A 23,004-nucleotide genomic window follows, 5' to 3' on the forward strand; every position below is an offset into this window, starting at 1 on the left:
CAAATCACATTATGCCTTCTGACATCAACGTACCAATGACATGCATTAAGTGTACTCTCTTTGAAGTAAACCCTGTTAGGCCCTAAATGATTTTCCTCTTATTTACGTCAGCTGGTCGGCAGGACAGCTAACAGAGAACATTTTCTTTTATGTCATTTTTCAAATCGAAAAGTTAAATATTTTGCAGATCCAAAAGCCTCTTATTTCTCAGTGTGGTACTTTGTGAGGCAGTTGTGTGTATATGGACGAACACAGTTTCACAGCTTTCTCCTGTTTCACAGCATTTAAGGTTGAATCCATTTTCTGTTTTCAAATGTTGGAACACCGAGCTCTGTGAGCCTGCTGGGGAAAAAAAAACATCTGCATTTAATCTGACATTTATAAACTAACAGATAAAATACGGTCAGCTCATCAAGACAAAAACATGTCATAGATGCAAAAAAACGTGGTCCAAGCTTTTTTCCCTTGGAAACTTGGTTTAATTTCATTTGACCTTGCTCTTAGAGCTTCAGGAATGAAGTTGTGACTGCAAAAGGATCCTCGTGCACAGTGACACAAACAGACACACACAGAGACAGACACTCCTTAAACTTGAAGTCATTAAGATGATGATTCCATTCTGATCTTGTATTGACTGACACTTGAGGGCTGTAAAACCCTGGGGCCTGTCTGTCTAGGGAAGCAGGAGAATGTCCCTTCTTTTCAAACAGCCTTCAGTGTGAGCATATACTTCAACTGTACAGTTTAAAACCTTGAAGTAAAGTCAAAAGAAAGTGTTTACTTTGATGTGCCAATGTTCACAGCCTGTCCTGTTGTTTTACATTCCACTGAGAAGTTATGAAGAAAACTAAATTGTTCCAGTGGCACTTAACAAACAATTAATTTTTTACATTTTTTACAACAATTTTATTTTTTAACAGTCAAATGTTGCTAAAATGCAGTACATTATAATTGTATGTAAATATAATAATGCTGTAACCTGATTGATACCTACCTTAAGGCACTGTGTGCCAAACTTTTTCTGCAGCGCCCCCTTACCCCCCCCCCCCCCCCCCCCCCCACACACACACACACACACACCTCCCAGAGACAAATCAAAAACATTAAAATTTCAATTAATTTGACTTCCCCTCCCTTCAATAACCCTGCCACCCTAAGGGGGTGCAGCCCCCACTTTGGTAAACACTGGCTTAAGGCCAGATAATACTGTACATTTACACATGTGACCAGTGTTTGTCCACTGTAAACAGGACACCACAGGACAGAGGTTAGAAACAATCTCATGCTCCAACAACTAAATGTCCAATTTTCTACGACACGAAAAGGATTTAATTAAGCTAAGCTAATGGTGCGAACAAGAGCACCTCACCTCTCTTTAGGTTACTCTACAACCTTTAAGTTGTATAACTGCCAATTGTGTATTTTATTTTATATTTTATCCAGAAGTAACTTTTTCCATGTCAAATGACCTTATTTTTTTGTGATACAGGGGCAGAATTGAGAAAAGGAGGGGAATGTCCCTGCCTTTAAATAATTATTATAATATTGTGAATATGATGTTATTTGTTCCTTATATCTGAGGGAGAGAGCGATAATTATCTTTCTATAGCTTATTTTCTTAAAAATACTTGCGTATAAATACAATATATACACTACATATGAGAAATAAAACAGTTGCACCTATTTGCATTTGTAGGATTTTCTGGTATAATCTACAGATGGGCTTCTCCACACACTCTGCTGCAGTCTATGTCTGCGAGCAAACATTCAGGAGTGTTTTTATGTCATCTGTTTGAGTTAGGCTCCGCTTACAAGGCACACACACTGCTGCTCTTGTACCACACCTGCATTAACCCACCTTAACAACTGCCAGCTGTGTGTTAGCTTGAACTTTCGTCTGCGCTCATTTGGCTCTTCCTGTTTGACAGGAAACTGTGGGTCAGCTGACCAGCCAACGCTGCACACCTGCAGTTCTAAATGTGCCGTTATCCGTGGAAACGCGGCCTTGTTTTGACAGCAGTGAGTTATGCCTCCCCTCCCTACAGTGCACAGAGTGCAGGCCCATGTGGAGACCATGCACTCACTCACTCACTGATTTCCACCAACAGTCATCACTTTCCTTCTCTCGTGGGCAGTCATGCCGGCGGCGAGGTCTAGTAGCGTGGGAGGGCTTAAAAATTTCAGAATGGGTTTGGAAGTTGAGGCCTGAATGTCCTCACTCTTCTGACTGCCCCCATCTCCACCCTGTCCCTATTCTCCACCACATGTCCTAAAACGCAGTCTGAGAAGTGTCTCAGTTCTGACACAGAGCAGCCTGTGCTGCACCGACACAGTTGTGGCCGTCACTGCCTGGAGGGACATGACCTCTGCTCGACAGTCCACCAAACCCTCAGAGGCTTGGCCTTTCAGACACAAAGCCCAACACTGTGATGTCACACACCGGCATGTGCGTATGTACAATCCAGACAGAGAGCAGTCGTATGTCAGCATAGACTGTAAACTAACTGTCTCCGTCTGCAGAACGTCTGAAGGATTACTGCTGACCTCAGATATAAAGCTGTCGTCTCTGCGCCTGGGCTATGTCCTGTGAGAGGTGTCCAGTTCCTTTTTGTTTAGTTTTGTCGTCCTCACACCTCAGATTCTGCAGTCATCTTACTGATAAGTTTAAACCTCCTGGTCTGAGCAGTACGGCTAAGAACCAGTCGTTTACACGAGAAGTTTGACCTTGATGCTTTTCTGTGTGGGTGCAGACTTCAGACATAACACTGACTGAACTTGAAAACAGAAAGCACGTCCTGCGCACAGTGTGTGGTTTGGACCTGCTGGAGTCTGAGCAGAGCTGTGTGTGGGGGCAGTGACATTCAAAACCCCATACCTGCAAAAGTGCTGGTGTTCTGATTGAGAATGTGAATGGTTTTTTTTACACATGTGCAAATGCTTCTATGGCTGAGTGTTACAGCTGAATTGCTTTTTCCCCCCGACCACATTTGAGCTGCTACGTGGAGGCAGCGCCAACATTCAGTTTCATGTTACAGAGTGGTTTGTTTGTTGGTGTGAAGAGTTTTTGTTGTATCTCAGGGTGGGAGATTTCGTGAATTCTTGTGAAATAAACCTATATAAATCACAAACATGTTTACATGCCATTCAAAATAATAGTAAATCCCCAAGATAGGACATCTTGAGTATATCTACCATCTTATGGTAGTATAATAATTATAATAAGTGTTGAATATTAAATATAATCTTTTAAGTGTTGACATGTGGAGGCAGGTTTGGTAAAAGTCCCAGACTAAAACTTCATACACAATCATGAAACACAAGTTTAAGAAAACTTGGGGCTTACTTTTTTCCTCTTACTGTATGTCAATGAGTGCAGAAAGTTGCTAAAGAAAAGATTTTTTCCAAGCTGGGGCGTGGACCCATCAGATCTCGACATATATGACCGTTGTTTTTCCTTTCAGGTTTATGTAAGATATGTTACATCTTAGAACTTAGAAAAATTGTTCTGCGCAGAAGTTTAGATGTAGGCCACTGGATTGGCTAAGGTTCCTGGAAAGGGATTCAACTTTGATGCGTCATCAATGACTTTCTCACTTCTGAATAGTTCCATAGAAGCCTCTTAAACTAGAGGTCAAACCAGAGCCAAATGACTACATCTGAACTTCTGCGCAGAACAGCAAGAGATAACCAGTATAACATTTGGCAATCTATCTGTCTGTAAATATTTGTATGTCCATGTAAACAACCATGGTCTTTTTCTTTTGCCAGATTTTTTACTAAACTACAAGCGATAACGTAGGAACGTTCTGGAAATAGATTTTAACAATTGAGAAAAGACCAAACCCTGTCATACCAAGGTAACTAATTAAATTTAACATTAAACTGACTAGCCAGCACGAGTCTTACTTGATCTATCTTAACCTTAACTCAAAGATTATTCGAAGATGTGATTTTGGACTGTAATTAGTTAAATATACTATTGACTATTCAAATAACTTTATTTCTGCCTGATTAAAGGTTGATGGATCCTAAACATCTGCATTTCTGTCGGCACATGTAAGAAGGCGAGTGATGCCTGACGTGACTCATCTTCTGAGGTGATGACGCAGTGAGTAACCCACAGTGACAGTTGGATAATGACCCCGCATCTCGTTGTGTCACTTCTGGTGGGGGGTTGTGAATGAGTGGAGTGTGCATCCCTCTTGTTTGTCCTCCTATCTGCCGTCAGAACACAGCCTCCTTTCACTTTTGTGACTCTGCTGATTAAAGGCCAGGGCCCCTCGGAGTGTCCATCTGCCACACAGCACATTTACAAGCTCAGTGTTCAGCCCTGCTTCTCTGCTCATTATGTGAAAAGAAAGGTTCTGATTGAGAGAGTGGGAGAAGAGGCCACGGGCATGTACCACAGTGTAAATATGACCCCAGTGTGGAAGTGTACAGTTCACATTGTAATCCAACACATCATAAAAACCACGTTGGACTGGAGGGGTGAGTCTGATCGCTCAGTTTTGAAGTGTGTGATATTTGAGCCTGAATATCATCTCAGGCAACCTTCAAAGTACTCAGCAGCTGCTTTATGAGTCGACGTTACACTTTGAAAGAATGACAAACATCAGTGCAGGTCTGAGCAAACAGGCAGAGGCGGTGTATAGTCTTACCAGCGCCGTGAGCCACTAACAAGACTCTGATGTTCTGTTTTTCGTTTTTCTTTTTTTTTTTAACCAGCAGCAGCAGCAGCCCTGACACATGGCCCACATTCACAGCCGCCTCCCACGTCACTGTGCTCCTCAGAGAAAAAGCTGCGTTTTGTTTCCCAGTGCAGGGGAGGGAGGAAGGTCTCTGGGGTAAACCACCGCTCAGCTCCAACGCTCCACCCGCCATCAAAAACAAAAAACAAAAAAGGAAAAAGAAAGAGACCGGACTTCCCACCCCTGCCTGGCGTCCTCCCTGCTCACTCCCCGCTTCAGCAAACAAACACAGGCTCATCAGTTCTGCCATGACTGTGCCACTGATTGTCTTTTCCTGTTTCTTATTTGGGTCAGTCTATAATGTTGCGGTCTCCAACAATGACCTGTTGATGTGCATGTGCACCAACAAGGGGAAGACGTCCCTTCAGTCACACAGCCTAACACTGATTGACTTTGTAGCAGGTTATAGTCAACCTTGAAAAAAGGGCCAAAAGACATTAAAGAAAATACTTTAACGGAACAGAAGCATAAAATAATCTTTACACTTTCTGTTCAAACACTACAACAACAGACTAGTCGTTGTCAAAATTTATAAGTGGGAAAATAAACAGCAGCACATGTAACACATTTTATCTCTGACAATTCTCCTGTTTACTTAAAGATAAAGGCTGAACTGATCGGAACAGCTGGGAACAATCCGTGTCATTGACCTGTATGTGGATGGTGGATGAAGGCCTCAGTTCTTGGTAGAAAAATTACCCAGGGAGTAAATGACAATAAATCAATGGAAACATTCACTCTGATACAGTTTAACTGAGTGAGTAACTGTTTTTAAAGTATTAAATATTTTGATGTGAGGGTTAGTGTTATAATTTTAAAAGGCCTCTCATTGTATTAACTGAAACATGTTAAGACTAGTTTTTTTTATTGTTAAATCTATGTCAATATTAAGCAGTGTTGTTTTAGTGATTTAGTGGGGGTTTTTCGACCAAGAAAAATTAACTATTTGTCAAACCAGTGAACAAACTGATTGACTTTTTTTAAAAACAAATTTGAATAAAACACTCCCTCTGTTTTTCTTCAAAAAACTGAAGGAACATTAGAAAGAACTTGTTTTCAGTCCTTGGTGGGGCAAAGGAGCAAAGGCATGACCTGGTGCGAAAGACATGCTCTAAAACAGTATTCCCCAACCTTTTTTGTGCCACTGACCGGTTAAATGTCTGAACATTTTTTCATGGACCGTTCTTTAAGGTGAATTAAATGCAGCTACATAAAATGATATGAAGTAGGATTCCTGGAATTCTGTCTCTGGAATTCAGTTAAATGCGGCTTTCTTTTAGGCTCTAGAAACTTTCCAAAGACGTTTAATTTTTGTGACCGTGGCAAGCATCTTGGCATGTGTCAAGTGTGAGTCATAGACAGATGTGGCGGAGATAATCCGGTAATATTAAAAAAAAAAAAAACATCATTCAGAATCACATAATAAATAATACAGAAATAATCTAAGTTATGCATTCTTTCTGTGTGGCCCGGAACCAATGGACCCACGGACTGGTGCTGGTCCGTGGGCCTGGGGGTGAAATCTTCCGATGGGAATAACTTGTTAAGACTTACATGTAAGATGTGTAGAGACATAGCTTTGTTGTTACCATAAGTTAGGGTTTTATTTAATGTTACAACTCTTTTGACTTACCCTTGTAGATCAGCAGGTGTTTATCAGCTGCCTTAGTTCAATACAGCAGAGTAACCTCTAAACTCGAATAAAACCACCGTCTAGTCACAGAGTCAACCCAGGCTAAAACGTGGAGAAACTGTTGGTGACCACAGCTGCCCCGTCTAATCTCCACATTCTATATATCATATTCCACCTGTCAAAAGCAGCAGGTGGACCTGGAAATAGGGGAAGTGATTAAACCTGACAGTTTGGACCCTGGCTGTGTCTCTTTGTCAGGTGTTTACATCAGAGTCCATCACAAAGACCAAGATTTGGACATTAAGTCCTGAATAATGCTTGAACATTTAGATAATGAATGTTGCCCAGTCTCTGGTGCGAGTGTTTTAATCCTGTAGGTGGAAACTATTTTGCCCCGGCGTCATAACACACTCATAAACACTTGCCTCATATTAAATGTATGAACACACACTGACATCATGCATTCCCCAAGCTGCTCTACCTAAACAGGCCCTGGGCCTCATTAATACAGGACAGTCATTTATTATCTGACATCAGTTTGTCACATAACCACCTTCTCATCAGTTTAACAAAAAGAACAGAGAGGAACTTAAATCGTCACTTCTTACAGAATATACATGAGTTATGATGGTCTACATAATATTTAGAGTAACCCTGTACAACTACGTCCTGGTGCCATGGTGAATGACGAGGCTCACAGGTGAGAGTTAGTGAGGTATTGACAGCTAGTAGTGAGAGGTGGAGTATGAAAGGATGACCTAAAAATAAACCCTATAATCACAATAACAAATTCTCACAGCCATTTCAATGTGGACATGTGTGCATATGTAGTTTTTTTATTTTCTGTTCCAATGAGTCTGTATGCTTTTGGCTTAGCCATAGGTCTCTCAGGAACAAGATTACCCTGGATAAAAATGGGTAAAATTAAAGATTCAAGACATTTTTGGTTTAGTGGAAAAGAGACCCAATTGGGTGTAGTCATAGATATAAGTATAAAGAATAAGTATGCAGAGCTGCTGCTATTAATATAAAAGAAAATAACTAAGATGGGGCAAAGCTAGATTAGTTGACCTTAGCCACACTGACGTTAAGTTGGTTTATGTAAGAATTGTAGATTTTGGTTTTTAAGTGGTTTATGTACCAAAGCTGTCAGCCGTCTGCCAAAAACGTATAAAATTAGGAACTGATAAACCATGCAACTTTTAATTACTTCAATACTTCAGTAATAGTTGCTTTTACAAGCCCCCAGAGCGAATACGTCAGTGAAGTCTAGTTAAACGTGTTTTCACGATTGTGGAAATTGAGTTTTCCTAAGGTTACTGTTGTAAATTTTAATGTAAATTTTTTTAAACAGTAAAATTATTAGTTAATAACAGTTATAATCTAATTATAAGAAGCATATCATTAGATATGACTTTTTTTTTCATTTTTACAGTATCATTCAGTTCTTTTTGAAAGTGACAATCTTGATTTTGTAATAGTAAAGCCCTTTTCATGTTTTCATCATTTATTGAATGATGCTTATTTCATGTTGAATACAACATCAAATAATGCACCACCTTATTGATGTTGTATTCAATCAGTTGTTTATACCAAGGGTCTAGTGCAGTATGTGATACATTTTGTGACTGCTATTTAGTCTAAGTTTAAGGCTTGTTTTTTTTCTTAGAATATTTACTTCTCTATAATCTCTATAATATTTCTTTGAAAAATATCCTGCTTTTAGAATGACAACAATGAATTCACATTCCAAATTCATATTCCATAACAAGTTGATTTTAATAATAGTCCTAATTGTATTTTTTTTAAACACTGCGCTATACCAAAACAATAGCAGACATTTGTTTCTATCTTGTAAATCTAAACTTTTTCCACTTTCAGACAAAATGTGGAGACGTGGGACTTGGAAGAACTAGATCAAAACCTGGAACAAATCTGCACGGAACCACACCCACTTCCATCTTCGTTGGATTTCATCTGCAGCTTCAAACAAATGTGAGGACCTAGAGCTGAGTTGGCAGGTAAACTAAAGCCTCAGAGACTTAAATAAGACAAGTGTGAATAACACATTTAAAACTGTGTTTTATTTGTATAGAAATATGCTCATGTTTTACATAACTTTGTAGTTACAAAAAAGAGAGATTATCAACACTATTAGCATCAGAAAAAAACTTTTCTCAAACAAACAAGAGCATGGATCTCACAGAGAAGCCGGACGTTACAGTGTGAAGTGTTAAACTCTTCAATAGACTATAACTGGTGCTGTCAGAGTGGAAGGGTTCTTAATATTTTAGCTAACAGTAGCTCTTATTGTCTTCCCTGTTTCCGTTGATCATGCACTAGTAAAGAACGTCAGAGGTGAATTTGTACAAACCTGTTGTGAAATCTCTTCAAACATAGTACAGTGAAGACAGTCAGGGAAATGTAGAAGAGCCAAGTCTCTGAGCTGACATATGTATCACTCTTATATTTGTCAGTTCTTATGTCTTTACCACAAGTTTTTTTTATCTTCTTTTTCCTGACTTCCTTGTTCTCCTGAGACACAGTTGATAAACTGCAGTGTGGGAGTAGCATCTTAGGACAAAAAGTCTCCAACAAAGCTCTCTCCTTGAGAAAAAAAAAAAGACAAACGCTGCATATCTGCATTTACGTGTTTTGCCCCTTAAGACTATCAGTACTTTTTACTGTACCATCTGGTGATAAACTTTGAGTTCCCTAAATGTTCTTTCCTCCACATGTGCTCAGTTCCTCTCAATCTGCTCAATGTCCAGCTCTCCTCCCAGCTGATACATGTCCTTCCTCATGCTGCACAGTCCGGCCCACAGAGGCCCGCCGTCCTTCCCGTTCCGCGTCTCTGCCTGTACATCGGCGTTCCAGTACGCCTCCTCAATGGTTGGGTCCCTCCGCACATTGCTAGTGCTCTGGTCCTCTTTGGTCTGAGGGTGAACTTGGTCCAAGTCATGCTCGTTTACACGTGAGTCATCTGTGTCTTGCTCAGTGCAGCTAAGGGCAGCCGGGATGGCCTGGCTGGACTCGCAGCAGTCTTCGCCTGTGATTCCAGGGCAGCTCAGGCTGTGGAAATTCCGAAGTTTCTGTGAAAGAAAAAAAAGATGTGTTTTTTTTTTCTCAGAAGCATCCATTTGATGTTTTGTAGGAAACAGGGATACACTTAAGTAAATGCTAAATCTTTGGTTTGGTATGACTCCAAAGTCTCCATGGTAAGAAAATCCAAAATATTTCCTTCATCCTCAACTCTGACCTGTGTTTTTAAAAGGCACACAAACACAAATGTCTTCAAGGAGGCATTTGTGAAAACAGTCCTTCTACTGTATTCATACAGTACGTGGGTGAGTCACAGAGGTCAGCGCTGGATACTGGACACTGGACAACATCCACCAGGAAATAAAAAAGCAACAAAATGTGATGGGAATAAATTTAGCCTGTATTAACGACGGAGCAACTGCTGTTCGGAAAAGTAAATCTGTGCGACGTGAGTTCCAACAGGAACCAAGTGTGCGCATACCCAAAGGGCAGTCATCACTGACCTTAGCCTGTTGGACTCTGCCGGCACAATGAACACGTACATCTGGGAAGTCCAGAAAGTTCCATAGGCAAAGCCACATGTAGCAGCAATTCTGCAGGCGAGCGGTGTGACAGCTGTGCCTGCTGGAGTTGGATGCTTTATGACAGAAGCTTAACCAATCTATACAGGCTAATGTGGAGAAGACAAGACAGCTGCCTCATGCCTGACCACTGCACTGTTCGGACAGAAGGACACAGGAGAATGGGGCCTCTGTGAAATCGCTCACTTGTGTGCTTATGTGATGCTTAGAGGAACAGACATGCTGCTGTTGGTCTCCAGACTTATGCCAAGTTTGTCCAGCAAACTAATCAATGTAGGACCAGCATATAGTTTTTATATAGAAAGGGCTTTATTAGGTTAACTTAAAGCACAACATACCATGAAGATACAAAATTGTTTTATGGAATGGGATTTTTTAGAATATCCTGAAAGGTCTGGACAGCGTTTAAAAATGTTATAACATTTATTTGACATTATCATAATTAAAAACAAGAAGTTTCTTAATATTGATATTAAGTGGCCTTACCAAAATGGTTTAACTGACAGGAAGATATTACTAAGATAGAATTTAGATTTTAGTTTTACAGACCTCTTAATAGTTTCTATTTTGGGAACAGCAGATGTGTTTATTTTAATGTGATAAATGACCTGTAATGCCAATCCTCTCTGTTATGACTACATAAATATTGGCAGAGTCAGACGGGAGGTGAAACTGTAAGATTATGATCCGCATTTTTTAGGCAGACAGCAGTGAGAAAGGGCTTTGCCGAGGGCAGCAGGACATCAGAGGAGGCCCTGATGTTGTTCTTGGCTCTGGTCAAGCGGGTACATTTGTCAGCACCAGGCCAGTGTCACATTACTGCCTTGTGTGTTTGAATTTGCTCTCAACAGTCAGAGCTTTTGGCCCAGATCATGGGACCAGGATGATAACAGAGTGAGTGCAGCGTAAAACATAGGAAAGCAAGTGGCTTCAACATTAACATAAATGAGAACACTAATGTTTCATCCAAGGAAACTTTAAGGTAGTCAAAAGTCAAAGTCAACTTTATTGTCAATTGTAGAAACTATTATTATGTGACACAGTGTCCCTGATTAACCCTTAAGGACTTAAAGGTCAAAGGTCAGGACACCAACTTCTACCATTCTACAATTCTACCAATCCTTATCATTATCTATACATGTCCACGTTAGCCTTATAGAAATTTTGTTTTTTAGTATTCACAGTTTAAACACTGGTTTAAACTGCTTGCAACAGCAAACATGTTGATTCATGATTCATGAAGGATTAGATAAAGTTAGATGAATGAAATAACAAAGATCCACATGATGCTGAATCACAAAGCAACTTCTTGAGGACAATACTAAAATTATGTTCCAGTGCTGCTGCTGTCCACTTTTACCACCCTCACTCCACTGAATTGGATAGTAAAGCAGAAAGGAGACTTTCATCTAAACTGACCTTGACGGTCCATCAATACAAGCTGATCAATAGCTCATAAGGCCTGGTTGCAGCAGTGATACACCCACTGAGCTGAATTTTCAAAAATCAATAGCTCTTCTCCGAACACACGCCTCTTTAGTGTGGCCATCTATGACCTCTGCCACAGCTGCTCTGCTTCCTGACGTTCAGAGAGCCGCAGTGAGCCCCTGAGAGGGCAGCTATGTCTCCCTGGGTAAACTACACCACTGATGCGTGTGGATGACGAGACGCTTTGCAGCAACACTCAGCACTACCACCATTCTTTGAATAGTAAGGTGACTTTGAATGCTGCTACTGAGCAACACAGCTGAAGCATGAAAAAGCTACTGGGCTTGGTCAGTCTTCTATCCTGACAGGACAACATCTTTCTCACATTATTTACAGTGACACATAGGAGAATAAAGTGTGAAAAGTGACCTTTGCTCAAACATTTATTTGTACTCATGGAAGGGCTGGACCGTTTTCCTTAGGATCAAGGAACTTTCTGCACTTTCTGAACTTTCTCCTTCTGGTTTCAGTGGTGTTAGTAAGCCAAATTGTGATTTACTTCACGTGCAGCAACCTTGTATTAATTTAAACTGATATCTCATGGTGAAGAAATTCAAAGACCTACAGTAAGCTGAACATTACAGCAGGCTTTTCAAAATAGAGGAATACTATCCTCAAACAGCAGGGACACCCCAAAGCTAACAATCTCAGCTCCCTGACGTCTCTCAGTAAAAACATTGTTTTTGCCTCACCTAATGCTTACTTCTTCACGCCAACCTTGTCACTGTTTGGATCCTGTGTTAGTATGTGTGTGTGGGGGGTGTCTTTTCTTAATGTTTCACAGCAGACCTGTTGTAAAATTACTGCTGAACTTTGAGTGACTTTCTCAGAGGAGCCAAGTCCAGCTCAGTGTTTATGATCTGGCCAGTGTTCGTGTGAAACTTTACCATGTGTGTGTCTGTGTGCTAGTGGGGCAAGAGATGAACAGGATGTACAGATATCACACAACACTGTCGAGTTGAACCTCAGACGTGGATCCACTCAGAAGCACGGCTTTTGAAATTTTGTGAATGTTGTTTATTTTAAGTTCTGTCCTAAGCAGTTTTATCTTGAAATGCATACTTCACTTGTTTTTCATGTAAAACCAAACACCCGTATAATGGAATGCAACCGATACCAGGCCACTGTGAAAAACTTTGAGGTTCAATGAGGGAGAACAGACAATGGCATGGCCTCAGTTAAAACATTGTTAAGCCAGCATGAATGTAGAAAATTGCCCAAACAACAAAGAAAAGGCAGCTAATGTTAGTGACATTGATGGAACTAACAGGCCCAATGCCATTTATTTAGACAAACTTGTTCAGATGGTTGTCATTTTAAATTTGTGATCAATCACATTATTGTTGGAGCCGGGGCCATGGCCAGTTAGATTTGAGCTGAACAGGTAAAATCCCTGCTTTATTTTATGAATAATTCAGGTTGCTGGTGACAGTGGAATGTGTTTGGTACACTTTGACCATCTTTTATATATATATATACACATATATATATATACACATATATATATATATACATATATATACATATATATATATATACACACACATATATATATATATATATGTTGAGTTTCAGAAAGGGACATTTTGAAAAACCTACCTGGGTCATCTTTGCCAGATCCAAAGAAGGCCTCTGTTTGTGAGAGTCGGCTGGTCTTCTACGCTTCACTCCAATCTTCTTGTCATTGAGGACACACGGCTGTGAGCGACTGCGGGAAAGACCCCCCTGTCCACCACGACGTTCAAGCTCTGGAGTGGAATCAGGAGAGCTTGGGGGAGAGGGCCTGTGGGGCTCAGGGTTGCAGATCTGTTCGTGAGAGAGGTAGAGTGGCTGCGCTGGGGGCTCAGAAGACAGGGGGATGGATGAGGAAGTGAAGGGTGTCATACACGTGAAGGCTGAGGGACAAGCAGGACGCTGGGTGAAAGAGGGCAGCTCCAGGGTGTTGGAGCGGGCCGGCAAGCTGAAGCTGGAGCTACGCTGCATGGCTGGGAACCCGAGCTGCATGTTCCCGACAAGGCCACGTTGGACGCTGCCCCCACTGTGGCACCTTCTCTTTTCCACTGTCGTCCACACTCGAGATCCCTGAGGGCGCCAGGTAGAGCGGCAACTACCAAGCTCGTCAGAGCAAGACAAGGACCGGCACTGGCGCTTGCTGGGAGGTGCAGTTGAGAGGGATGATGAAGCCTCGGCCAGGCTGAGGTCCTGTAACAAGTTGGTGATTGTGCTGGATTTGGAACCAACATCCCAGTCCCAGTGTGAAGTAGTCTTGTTCACCTCAGGCAGGACATCCCACAGACTCTCCAGACTGGTTCCAACTGGCCTCTGCTGTATGGCACAGCTGTGGCCCACCTCATGCCACCGACTTGTCTCTGCAACAACAACAAAAAAGAGAAAACGCAAAGTGAATTAACATTTCAGGACAAACTTGTTATTCCCTGATCCACTAACCACTCCAAATTACACATACTTTTCTACTCTTACCAAATATTCTTATTATTTGGTAAGAGGAGAAAAAACTTAAAATGAACAACATCATAACAAGTATGCTTCAGTGCACTTAAAACTGCTCAGGGTTTTGAAGCAAACTATTTAAAGTAGCAAAATCTTTCAGTGAATTTGGTTTGACTTTTACTTCAAAATCAACAACCTCAGATGTACAACAATCTCCAAATGTCTGTGGCAGCACATTAACAGAAAACCAGGACAGACAACCATCAAGTCTTCAGTATCTGTCAAAGAGACTTAAGGAAACATGTAAAAATGTATTGAACAAAGAAGAGCTAAACCAAGTAATTAAAGCCTGTTATCAGGAAATGGTAGTAGTATAATTAACTGTTGTCAATTTGTCAAAAAATGTAATGAAATAAACAGCTAAATTTAATTAAATGAACAGCTAACTCAAATCCCATAATACTGGCCTTTTGGCTGTTTTAAGGCAAGTGATGGCAGTATTTTTTTTTTGGTCTAAACCTGTGAGACACATGTCATGCAAATGATCTTTAATTTCTGCTCTTTTTTTAAATGAGACGTCCCATTTGGCAACCGTGACATGAACACAACACCCTTGACAATGCTTGTGTCTAGATTGACATATTTGTTTTAGCTTGTTTACTCTGCACTGACGTTGCACAGCCCATTGAGTAATTGAATCTAAAAATAAATCCTGCCCCTCAGCTTCTGCTTGACTGCATCACTGATTGTGACAGGGCATGAAGCTCATTTTCTAACTGACTCTATTACACTTCTTTTTCAGTGATAAAACGTCAATACGTGACCATAAAGTCTGCGTTGGCTCTCAGTCATCCGTCATATTATCTAAGCCGTTCCAGTTGCTTACATTTGAACCATCATCAACATTCTTATTTACATTTATCAACATGTTTTTGTGTTGTTTTGTACAGGGTCATCTAAGGGCCTGCCACTACTGAAGCGCTGTACCAACAACAAATACCAGAAGAGAAGTGCAACAGAAACTGGCCAAATTGAACGGATGACCTTAATGAACAGGTCAGTCTACTCAAACATCAAGGCCACTACCCATTGCTAGTATTCAAATGGTCTATGTTTTACTGGCCATCTATTATTACAATTTTCTTTGGTACCCAGAGAAGAGATACAGAGTTTTAAATTCAACACATCCACTGTAAAGGCTGCTGCTACTGATGGAGGCATAATGTGGGATGTGGTGCTCTAGTACTATAACCTAATTTTCAACTCAAAAGACATTACGTCAACAGCAGAGGAGCCTGCAGGAGTGCCATTAGATCCCTGGCAGAGAACACTGAAACATAATGATTAACACGTTTTCAGAAACACCTGTCGGGCCTGCTTTATATAATGGAGTGTGTGACTATTATTTGGATTCAGCAGAGACTGTCTGTCGCCAATCAATTTTCTGAAATTACAATAACAACACACCCTAGTATGGTCTGTAAACACCTCTGTATTATGACACTCAAATGTTTCATCAACCTGTGACTTATTTGGTGAGATCTGACAGACAGCAGGGCCGAGAGAAATGAATTTAATGTTTTTATAATAATTTTCAGTTCTAATTGTTCTTTAAAAAAAAACAAGACATGACATTCTTTGATTTAACATTCTATATTCTGTTTACATATGTATGTGGGTGGCAAAGGATGTTAAGACTCTTACCCATGAGTCCACAAGAGAAAAGTGTAGTCCCCTGGCTCATGGTCTGTGCCTGGAACTGTGAAAATAGTTTGTTTAAAAAATAGTTTCACTTTCAGCTTTACAAATGAAAAAGTTCAAAACCTAATTTTAAGGGTTAATTGTTGAGCTTCTCCCAGGACTTTGTTATGTCGTATAGGTCTTCTGCTGCTCAGCAATAGAGTCCAAAAAGCAGTTTATGTGTAATAAGGGAGTTCCTGCATAAATTCATCTGATTGACACTCCAGCACAATGAAGGATGACTTCATTTCACGTGGCTGTGGGCAAACTTATCTCCTAATGGGAGGGAGGGAGTTTTCTCACTCTGCAGAATGAAGAATCTAAATAGAAAATGAGTCAGAGCTACTCCACTAGAGTAGAACTGAAATACGCTTTTGTTGTCTAAATTTAAATAAATGGACTGGGGGGGGACATGATGACAAACACCCTTGTGATAGCAGACAACAGCAACGGTAATGTAATTGTCAGTAATTGCAACACATACATGACTTTCTGGCTGTTTTTAACTTACATGTTGTCATTTCAACGCATATCTGAGGTTTAGTTAGCCAACTCAGGGCTTTTCCAACAAGTATGTCTAATTAAATTATGATTAAAGTTGAAAAATTTAGAAATATGTTAAACACTCAAATTCCGTGGAGTTATTAGTGGTTATTAGTCTTTAATAGTTTCTAGTCATAAAATAGTTTTTACCGGGGCGAACTCTGTCCTCCTGGATGTTACATCCTCGCCACTCTTTTTTTCCAGTGTTTTCTTGAAAATGATTACCATGGCAACACACATCCTTGTACCCTGTCATTCCAGTGAGGAGAAGAAAAGCAGGAAGCCATCTTGATCAGTGCGGTGGAAGCAGGCTGGTTTCTCAAAGGCTCACGACAGCAACCCTCAGCTCCTGCAGGAATGTGCTTCACTCCTTTGCCCAATCCTGAGCAGACACAGAAAGACAAGCCAGAGTAAGAAATCTACAAGTTTCTCACCTTTACACAACACGTAGATAATCAAACCCAGGGTAGATTAATAAAGATTCTAGGCAAGGGGCGACATGTCACTTTCAATATCAAGTGAGTAAACAAACATTCTTGACTAATGAAACGTAGGGCACTGGCTCTGTCACCACGACAGAATGCATTTTCACTTCCACATGGTCTCTACAGTGTCACAAAAAAGAGGAACTCTGTAGCTTGTTTTGCTCTTGCCTGTCCAACTGGAGGAATACCAGTCATCTGAGGGAATGAGGTTTGTAAGTGTTGCACACCCGAGTTTACAGAGAGGAACAGTGCAAAGTCAAAGTTGTGTAAGTGAATCCTCTGGGGCTGGCTGGGAATAGCTGACCTTGCGGTTATCAAAACAACCCTCTTCACATTAGAGCTGAGCCACAATTACAGTAACAGCTGATTAACCACAGATGTAAATCTATACAACCATCACTTGAAATTATAACTGTCAACAGATTAGTTTAAGTAGAGTGTAATGATCTAAATGCATTATTGTATATATATACAATAATGCATTTAGATCATTTATTTTTTGCAGTAGAACAACATATAGTTCAAATGCTCAGATTTAAAGATTAGAGCTGTATAGTGGATAAATGAAAAAAATCATGACCAGATATGTTAGTGCAGCCATAGTCGAGGACCTTAAGGATTTGGTGGTTTATTAAATTTTACACAGGAAACCAGCAGAGCAATTCAGGAACTGGGAGAATGTGAGGTCGGCGTCTTGTTTTAGTTGGAAACCTGGCAGCTGCATTTTGAACCAGCTCTAGATGATTTAGCCTTGACTCGAGCACAAACACGCGTATTAAAAAGTGGATACATTTAGATCAAGGTGCAAATTATTCTGTGTTAAGCAACATTTTTACCATTAAAGCACACCTATTAGATGTTATACCAATCTAACCATATGACTGTCTGGGCTGTCACATTTCCTTTTTTCATGGGGTAAAAGTTCACATTTTGAGGAATATATGTTAAATGAGTATGACTAAATCTTACTTTATGACTAAAACTTACTTTATGTGTCACTAAGTGCTCTATTGTCAGGTTCAACTTTTCAGTGCAACTTAACTTGAGCTCCACTCTTTCATACGTAAAAGAAAGCGGTGCCACTCTTTCAGGATTTAGTAACCAAAAGTATTTTCTCTACACCATAGTATTGATTTACTCCACGTGATTATTCTGTTCCTGTGAATGATACTCTACATCTCCCAACTAGCTACTAATAGGTTACTAGCTACAATAAAAAAAGCTAATTGTCACTTTGTCTTTCTGAAAAATGCCAGACCTCCTCAACATGTGCCATATTTTGTTTTCAAGAATTATAGTGTGATTCATACTATTCATAATAATGTTACTTACTGACTAATTATGTCTGTGTGCTTGTACAGGTAGAACATGGATGCTCAATAGTTTGGAGGTACAATAGGGAAAATTGACAAATGTGAAGAGCTCCATGTTGTGTCTGTTTCATAATGAAACATATTGATCCTGAAGCAGAAATGTTATTAGGGTAAAGAGGTTTTGGTGGTGGCAAAGTCCGTGCATGGTATTTGCTTCAGTAACTTTTTGAAAGTGGCTTAGCCTTTGATCTGAGGATTTGAGCAACAGTGTTTTGAGCATTAAACCTGTCAGACAAATGCTAGTGTTCTTCAAATGCTTAATGCCAGGTGGTTGCAACAAAGTGGGGTAGACAAAAAAGAAATAACATGCAAGGTTAAAATGTGGCAACTGTAGGCAAAACACAAAAAAAACGGAAACGAAATGAAAATAAGGTGATGACACACAGAAAATGCACAAAAAATGAGGCACCGTGGGAAACAAAAGAGGCCACATCACAGGTTGAGGGTGCTTGTGTGTGTGTGTGTGTGTGTGTGTGTGTGTGTGTGTGCAGAAGGGGCTGGATCACAAGATGAAAGGGAGCTGACGTAGTGGAGGTTATGTATGTTTCAGCATATGATTCTCATTAACAACAATAAACACATTAGGAAAACAGCTTTAACATAAATGCAATTTTAGTTTTAGAATGTACGCAGATAATGGACGCCTGGAAGCTTATCGTATGGCCTCTGTGAATAGTTTAAGAACAAATTAAAGACCAGAGCCAGACTGGGTCAGGCTAGCTTATACCGTGCGTGACCATTCATCACACAGATCAGTGTTCCAGAGAAGAGATAGGTTGTTATGCTGGAGGGGAGGAAACACTTGTTTATACATTGCCCTCATTACGATGAATTTAGATGGCATCAGCATATGAAAAAAAACCCACTCACCATTAAAAATAAAAAGCGAAACTCTTGTGAAAATCAAGTTTACTTTAAAAGGAGAATTAATGATTTTTTTCTACTCTGAGGAAAACGGAAAAATGTATAGTTCTACATTTTGAAACTTAAACTGTAAACACAATCTATAATGAATCGTTCCAGGGACTTGCAATCATTTATCATCCTTCCCCTGTTTAGGCCTTATGTTTTTATCACATAAATCTTAGCAGAGCACTTTGAATGGGTGAGGTTCATAACATAATTGTAAACATTCCGTGGCTTTATATGTTGTACACATAAGAATAAGACCTTGCCCCCTTGCCTCTCGAAAGCCTTCATACCTCAGAGAGTATTCCAAAAGGAAACATATTGGCAAAGAGCACTTAACTTTTATTTGTACTAACAAACTTTTACACCAAGTGCTAGAGGCACACACCCTATACTACAGGAACAAAGATGGGGATGAAGCTTTCCTCATCTGTAAGATGAGGCGTATAGATTTTCTGCCCAAGAGGAGCCACTCCCATTCTGATGTCAGAACTTGAATGACCTCCATGACGAAGCTGCTTTTATCAGCATCAGCGGGAGTCTCTGCACTTCTGCAGCCTGATAGCTCTTTATCTAGGTCGGAGCAGCAGCCACTGTGGCAAGTCTAATCGCTAAGAATGGAGAAGAATGTTGGAAGATGTTTCCATCACATGCAAAATGGCTGCTGACCGACTGCAAAAAGTGACAGCTGCACTGTCGCTGCAAGAGGACTTCCTACGAGACGACAAAAATGCTTTGTATGGCAAGTTGATGGGACTCTGCACTTCCTTTGTGGTTACCAAAGAGCTTAAGCCATCGCTGCTTGCAAACAAGATATGACACGGCCTAAATGAGCCATAGATTCGGTTGCTTAAATAATGAAGTGGAAGCCTGCATCAGTGTACCCCTCTTTTTTATATATTCTAAACAAACTCTACAAAGTCTTTATTGACAATTCTCCGAAACTACTTGAAAATAATATATTAAAAAGGACAACAGACTACGGGCATATATGGTGTAACTGGCAACTGAACTGCAATAACTCATGGATGCTCTTCTCCTAATTAGAGCAGATTTTTCATACCTTGCTAAGAGTGTAATCCCATAGGTTAAGCAAACATTACATAAGGATTTGGCAGCTTTGTGTCTGACTGACAGGGTTAACACTAATCGTTTTTATGGCATTGGTATGACAGGTGGTGGAGCATTGTGACAACTTGTTAGGCCACTAAAGATGGTAGTTTTAATTAAATTCAGTTTACCGCTTATCAAGTTATTATTACCTTTTGTGACCAGTTTTAGAGGCAGTAATTCCCACCCCTTATGATTGATTATGTTTATATATTTAAGTTTACATAAATGCCTTGAAATTGGTTCAGATTTCCAGGTATCCTCCTTTGACCTTCCTGCATACGGGGTAGTTTTATCCACATCATGCTCTCAACAATCCTAGGATTGTGGCCATCTCTGTAATCCGAGCATCTGCTGAGCAACTGAGATGCCTGGGTTGAAACTGAACTGAGTGATTTAGACTGCTCTTCATCACCATGATGCATGTGAAAGACATTCTGGGAAAATATTCAGTCCTTCTGTTGTACTGTAAGATTATGCATATGTCCTAGAAAGTCTGCTCTTGGCTCTGATGGCTTGTTTGTTTAAATTGCATGGTGTGTGTAGAATCCATATTTGAAAACCATAGTGGTTGTGTTAACAAACTTTGTCATGAACGGCAGACAGGCATACAGGATGCATAAAGAAGATTTCCAGCATTGAATGGCAAACTGTCAAACCAGTTCAGCGTTTTCTGTAGCATTGTGCACCAATTAAAGAAAAGAGCGAGATTTCATTGTTGGTGTCAGTAATTAGCTGTCACAAAGGGCAGATGCAACCAAGTTTTATTATGTGTTGCTGAGTAAAAAAAGTAATATATGAAACTCATTGTAGAATGCAGGCTAATCCACAGCTGTCTCCATGCTCACAGAAATTAGGCTACATCAGACAGGAGGCACACATAGCATCTAAAGCCTTGAGTGAATAGTCAGAAATGAGCATAGCTAGGAGGCTTCAATAGTAGTTATCAGACTCTGTTGAGGGCCTGGGGCATAGCCAGTGTCTCACAAGCCTGCAGCTGCCCACTTACCATAAACACAAAGGCTCAGCATGGTTATGCATGGCAGCCAAGGAGGCCTACGTTTTAAAGCAAGCCTGCTGTTTAATTATCTCATGCATAATCACTTGCACTGTATACATTTGTCCAGGACAAGAGTTTTTTCAGGGGGCTGAGTAATCGAAGCTTTCAGCTAATATGTCCAGCTTGGAAAGAAATGTTGTCCAATTGAATGCTAAATCTAACAAAGCCTCTTGTAAATAACTCAAAACAACATCCTTCTTCATCCAAAGCAGGATAATATTGCATGTTGAGACCCAAATAAAAATAGCTTTTGTCTATGGCACATGTATCCATTCACTTTGAACAAGTAAAGGTGAGAAAACTGCAGAGTGTGTCCAACACAATAACCTGACACATGAAGCAAAGGTTTTTAATCATTTCTGTGCCGTTCATCATTATATTTTCAGAGACTTTGGGAGGAAGGGGAGGAATCAGCAGCAATCCATGACTCTTTGAGGCTGCACAGTCTTCCTCCAGAGGGTAGTTGTGCTTTAACTACCCCAATATTTTTCATAAAAGGCTGCAAGCATAGACGCCTCTAAATTTAAGAAGAACAATCCCTGAAAACTTAGCTTTCACAAGTAACTGGCACACAGTCTCTTAGACTCCTATTTCCAGAATCCTCATGAAAAGGAAATCAGTTAAGCAAAGAAATTGGTGTGACGGGAGCTCACAGAATGTTACAAGCAGGCCACAGAGCAAACAGGATTTTGAACTCGGAAGAAGGGCCCCAGGCTACTAATTATGAAATATAAATTTAAATATAAAAACTACCCTTCTAGTTTAAACGTTTTCTTTATTGTCAAAAGCCTTTTTGAACTCATCAGCCATAACCTTGGCTACAGGACATGAAGAAGTTCAGGTTTAACAAGCTCTTGTGTTCATGGTCCCACTAAGCACCTAAATTGCAGAATCAGTTGGATTGTGTGTCACCAAGTTCTGTCCTGACACCTGAGTGGAAGGTTGGATTGATATTGATAAGACATCAGCCTTCCACTGCAATGATGTAACACAATAAGTTCAGTCTGAGCTCCTCATTAAATGGTCACAAACTGATGGGGTAGCAGCAATAAAACAATGAACCTTGTGGGATTTTTTTAACAATTCCAAAGTTCTGTTTAAAAACAAAAACTCCCTCTTTTGATCCTGCACTATTAACACAGGTGTACTGCCCTGCTCCATAAAGTAAATGTAACCTTTACACTAGATTAAAGGATATTGAAGTTTATATGGATTTGAAGGCTAGCCATTACCCTCAAGCTCGTGTTACGTGTTTGAGTGAGTTTAAACAAACTTTTTTATCCAAGGATTGTGTTATCTGTTGAGCAGTCTGTTTGAGTCAGATAATCTAATGCCGTTTATAAATGATGTGACCCGCGACAAGACGTGCATACTGTCCGTTATCACACAAAGAAGATCAATGAAAGAAAGTGATATGAAACCTGGTAATTACCAAGTAGGATCTCAAATGCTGCATATGTATGAACATGTTCTAGGTTCTTGACATGTTTTAATTTATGCTTTACAACGACGGTCAGCTCAATGTGTCTTAATTTCTTTGCTGTGTTGTAATAAAAAATATGAAGAGGAAAAAAGGTGGTATAAATCCGATCGTTTTTTATTCATGTAAGTTATTACTAGGGCAGGACAAAAGAGAGCCCAGGGGACATGAGGAAAAGTTGCTAAGCTAACCAAAAAGAGTCCTTCCAATGAGATATGTTCGCTTCTTTACACTTTATGTAGCATGTCAGCATAATCAAAAGCACTTTTCCATGCAGAGCACAAACTTTTAAAAGCACAAAGAAGAAGCGCATTTCACGAACCAGCTGTATCTATTAAACTTAGCCAACAAAGAAACTTAT

The 23,004-nt window shown here is 40.1% G+C and overlaps 2 protein-coding genes across 11 annotated transcripts in view; one reads left to right on the top strand and one right to left on the bottom strand.

The window, feature by feature from the left end:
• Positions 1-23,004, top strand: part of lhpp (phospholysine phosphohistidine inorganic pyrophosphate phosphatase) — a 68,541-nt gene that overhangs the window by 19,881 nt on the left and 25,656 nt on the right. For 5 of the 9 annotated variants that reach the window (XR_003050382.1, XR_003050386.1, XR_003050381.1 and 2 more), the window contains exons 7-10: positions 4,018-4,108; positions 8,263-8,402; positions 14,894-14,999; positions 16,488-16,636. The gene's annotated coding sequence lies outside the window, so the exon portion shown is untranslated. Of the gene's footprint in view, positions 1-3,768; positions 3,858-4,017; positions 4,109-8,262; positions 8,403-14,893; positions 15,000-16,487; positions 16,637-23,004 lie in introns of all 9 variants that reach the window. The other 4 variants (XR_003050387.1, XR_003050388.1, XR_003050384.1 and 1 more) reach the window with 4 other exon arrangements.
• Positions 8,444-16,517, bottom strand: fam53b (family with sequence similarity 53 member B). 2 transcript variants are annotated; one of them, XM_008314594.3, is made up of 4 exons: positions 16,377-16,517; positions 15,648-15,702; positions 13,092-13,861; positions 8,444-9,473 (listed from the first exon to the last, which is right to left on the bottom strand). In XM_008314594.3, exons 1-4 carry the CDS (start codon positions 16,464-16,466, stop codon positions 9,123-9,125), a joined length of 1,266 nt encoding a protein of 421 aa, XP_008312816.1. In that variant the 5' UTR covers positions 16,467-16,517; the 3' UTR covers positions 8,444-9,122. The 2 variants fall into 2 exon arrangements, with proteins under 2 accessions (XP_008312816.1, XP_024913590.1); XM_025057822.1 differs by lacking the exon at positions 15,648-15,702 and having other exon boundaries at positions 16,377-16,514.

This window comes from Cynoglossus semilaevis, chromosome 8 (genome assembly GCF_000523025.1).
Source record: "Cynoglossus semilaevis isolate Cse_v1.0 chromosome 8, Cse_v1.0, whole genome shotgun sequence".
Taxonomy (NCBI): domain Eukaryota; kingdom Metazoa; phylum Chordata; class Actinopteri; order Pleuronectiformes; family Cynoglossidae; genus Cynoglossus; species Cynoglossus semilaevis.